This window comes from Polyodon spathula, chromosome 5, assembly GCF_017654505.1.
Source record: "Polyodon spathula isolate WHYD16114869_AA chromosome 5, ASM1765450v1, whole genome shotgun sequence".
Lineage (NCBI taxonomy): Eukaryota > Metazoa > Chordata > Actinopteri > Acipenseriformes > Polyodontidae > Polyodon > Polyodon spathula.
Genome location: NC_054538.1, coordinates 65,179,319 through 65,183,023, shown reverse-complemented (window position 1 = coordinate 65,183,023; position 3,705 = coordinate 65,179,319). Strand labels below are relative to the sequence as shown.

At 36.5% G+C, this 3,705-nt stretch overlaps 1 protein-coding gene across 1 annotated transcript in view; it reads right to left on the bottom strand.

The window, feature by feature from the left end:
* LOC121316169 (mannosyl-oligosaccharide 1,2-alpha-mannosidase IA-like) overlaps positions 1 to 3,462 on the bottom strand; it is a 125,978-nt gene extending 122,516 nt beyond the window's left edge. Inside the window, exon 1 of the mRNA XM_041251029.1 lies at positions 2,727 to 3,462. Within this exon, the coding sequence (XP_041106963.1) occupies positions 2,727 to 3,245 (519 nt within the window). The 5' untranslated portion in view covers positions 3,246 to 3,462. The remainder of the gene's footprint in view (positions 1 to 2,726) is intronic.
* Positions 3,463 to 3,705: the final 243 nt, after the last annotated feature.

The window sequence follows — 3,705 nt, the reverse complement described above, 5'->3', positions numbered from 1 at the left end:
AATTATATGAAATCAAGTCACTGCTAGTGTACTAACTGCAGTTATGTCTCACATTTACACATACATTTTTAAGTGATCAGTAGAGCATAGTACTTGCTGTCTTAAAAAAAAAAAAACTTTAGTATGATAATATTTATGTGCACAGATTGACACAGCACACCAGTATAAATGGGGATGGAAAAAAGCATATTAACAGACTGGCCTATCTCCCGATTTGTGAATTTGTCCAAAAAAATGATAGAGGCAGCATGCCACACTGTTAACAGACAAGCAAGAAAGAAAAAAAAAAACCTCAAAAACAGCTGTAAACAGAACAGCATTACTCCAAGCAGGGAGACATTTAGGGTACATTTGATTTAAAAGGTAGATCAGATCCCCCCTGTTATCTTCATTATACCAATTGATTACATGAAAGAACAAGCAAGTACTGCAAGGACCCCTTGTGACAAAATACCAATGACACATATAGCTGTTTATCAACCACAGAAGAGAAAATGGTAATCAGATCATCCCAGCAGGTGCCATTTTCTACTATGAAATGTGCCTGCCTCGTTCACTGTTGTCTCCCTCATTTACACACATCGTTACATGTATTGCATGAAATTATCTCGATAAAGCCTGTTAACACAGGTGACATCACTCCAGGAACAGGTAAAGTCACATATTAAGTGAATCATGCCAGTACAGTATAAAGCAACATACAGAACAGAAAGATTTTGTACAATAGATGCAGAAGACAATGAAAATTTGTATCAATATAAGGACACATGTTTGAGTATAGATAACTCAAATCCAGGCTGAGAAATCCTCAAGGTTAACAATAGGTTCAGATGTGTGTACAGTATGCTATGCTGTAGATGAACATTGAAACATTGGATGACTAAGATAAATTAACTTTATATCTATCCTTTCTTGGTGAAAGAATGCCAAAAACTGTGCATGTATATAAAAAATGGTTAACATATTTCCTGAATGTTTTTATAGGAGTGTCCTGAAAAATGTAATCCGTACACTTGTTACTACAAGAGTGCACTTACTTATTATGCTGAAACATGTGTTTTTTTTTTTTTTTTTTTTTTAATTTCCCAGGCAAGGCAGAGCTTGCAATAGACATTAATACCACCCTTCTGCAGATACTGGAGTAGCAACACATGCCTATTTTCTTCACTAAATGACAAGGACGCTTGTCATTTTGCAACTAAAAACTACCTTTTTAATTAATGAACAGGTTATGTTTTTCTTTTTTATTGTTTTTTTTTTTTTTTTGGGGGGGGGGGGTTGTAAATGTATCTGTAACTTGTACATTAAGATTGCAAATGCTGCAAAATGCAGTTAAAAACAGGAGGTTTTTGTCATCCTTGATTTTCAAGTTGAAGCCATGAAAGGTAATGATTGCTAACAGGTGACCCACTGTTGGAGCACAGCCTAGCATGGACAGTACAGGGTCAAATTCACAAGCAAAATTACAACAGTTATTACTTTTTTTTTCTACCTCGTTTTTCAGGAGGGCGGCTCTGGTGAATGTTATCAAAGATAACAAAAAAGGTTAACAAGATTTATAACATTGGTTCCCAGTGGTAACCTCGAAGCTAATGTACCTTCAAAATGTACACCCACTTTCAGAACTCTTCACTGCTGGTAACCATTCTTTCAGGCATTACTGCGCTTCTGTAGACTTACATTATTTCTCAATTTAAAATTGTTCTTCAAAAAGAATACAGTTTTTCTGCCTTTTTGGCCTTCTCTTAAATACTAAGAGAACAAACAGCAAAGTCTCAACTATAGTTAGAATAAGCAAAGCTGAGGTAGACAACTTTACCAGCTTGTTCTACAGCACTGATGTTAGTAAAAGGCTTAAAAACACTACATATCCTACACTGATTATATTTAACAATACGTTTCATAAATGACATCTTAAATGTAATTAATAAACTTTATAAATCTAAGTTAATCAAGAAAAATGCAAGCCTGTCACTTGACTCAGGGTTTTATTATTATTCAAAATTCCATTTAGTTTTCCGAATTAATGCACAAAATATTTATAAGGATACAACACGTTTGATGAACACTACACCAGTCTAAGGAGTGGATTTTAAGTATTGTTGTAGAGCAAAATAAAAAATAAAAAATGTATATACATTGTTGCAGCAAGGAGAAGTAATTTGTTGGATAATAAAGAGTCTTCAATTAAAGTCTTCGAGGCAGCTATGGAATTATGTCAGTAGGCTACTACGGCTGCATTCCACATTTACACCTGAGATTTTTTTCCCGTCGCATAAAATACATTTTTAATTATAAGACACAAACGATAAAATCTGTTCAGAAATACCGTTTGGTTTTTTTCGTTTTGTTTAAGATTCAGAATGTATTCCTTTAACCCGGTCTAAAAAATCCTCCGACATTAGATTCATGCAACAATTTGTTACAGTGCAAGCACATTCCAAGCCGAACGATGTACAATGTGCTTTCTTCAAATGGCATGACATTTACTCGCTGCGCAATAACACGCTTTACAGGTATATACTGTACTAACTTGAGACGCATATTGTGGATTTTTTTTAATTTATTTTTTTATGCAAAACGATATGTTTCGTTTCCCAGTTACATGCATATCTCACATGTGCATACACAGCCACACACAATGACCAGCTTAAAATACATCTTTAAATTGATCAGTATCAAAGGTAAAAGGTAGATGAGTGAGTGGAAAGGTACTTTGGCCTTACCTCTTTTATTTTTGCCCTTTTCTCTTTGGTTTCCAGGTCTGAAGGTTCACGTCCTACTGCTCCGAGTGGCTTGTGAAAGTTAATTTTGGGCAGACTGTTATCGTCACCTGTTCCTCCTCTGCTAACGTCTACATTCTTCTGAACTGTTTCTTTCTCGTTCTGAATTTCTCGTTGGATCTCGTCTGGTCGCTTCTGCAGCGTGTCCTTCGCTTCGCTCAGAGCCTTCTCGTGATCTTTTCGGATCCTTGTTAACTTGTTTTCATCGTTTTCTGCCCCGTGGATACTTCCATTGCCGTCTGTACCTGTTTTGGTGTCAGTCTCCACGGAGGAAGAATGGAAAAACACTCCGCTCAGCAGCTTTGACGAATCCGGCAAAAAGAAAATAGCACCGAAACACAGTGTGATAAAAGCGCTGAAAACTAAAAGCAAAATAAATTTCTCCGTGAGTCGGAAAGCGCTCGGGCTTGCCGACTTCCTATTCGGAGTATTGGTGAAAGGCAAAAGAGTTGCAGTTGGCATTTTCTCGATGCAAATACAACAGAATTAAAAAAAAAAAAAACAATTAAAAAAGTCTAAAACATTCGCTGCTTTAGTCTTATGTTAGTGAATATATCTAGCCATTTGGAAACGATGTCCTTGTTGCGGGGTATGTCTTCTTTTAAGAAACTTACAGTATATACTACAAAGCGCCCTGCTCTTTCAGCTGCCCATGCTGGAATGGAACACATATGCAAACGCTAACTCTTCACGTCGAGTATAGAAAGGAAAGGAATGGAAACAATTTCTGATTGGCAGTCTTGCTTGTCCAATCATGGAATACTCTGCGTTTAACATCGAGCATAACAGACAACCAAGGCGTGGTTTCCTGACGCACTAAGATGATCAAATGACTTTTGTCTGTTGTATGTGTAAAATCCAAGCTGTGGTGATATCTGTGGAGAGCTGAGTACCAAGTAGTACGTGTTTCACCATTATACAC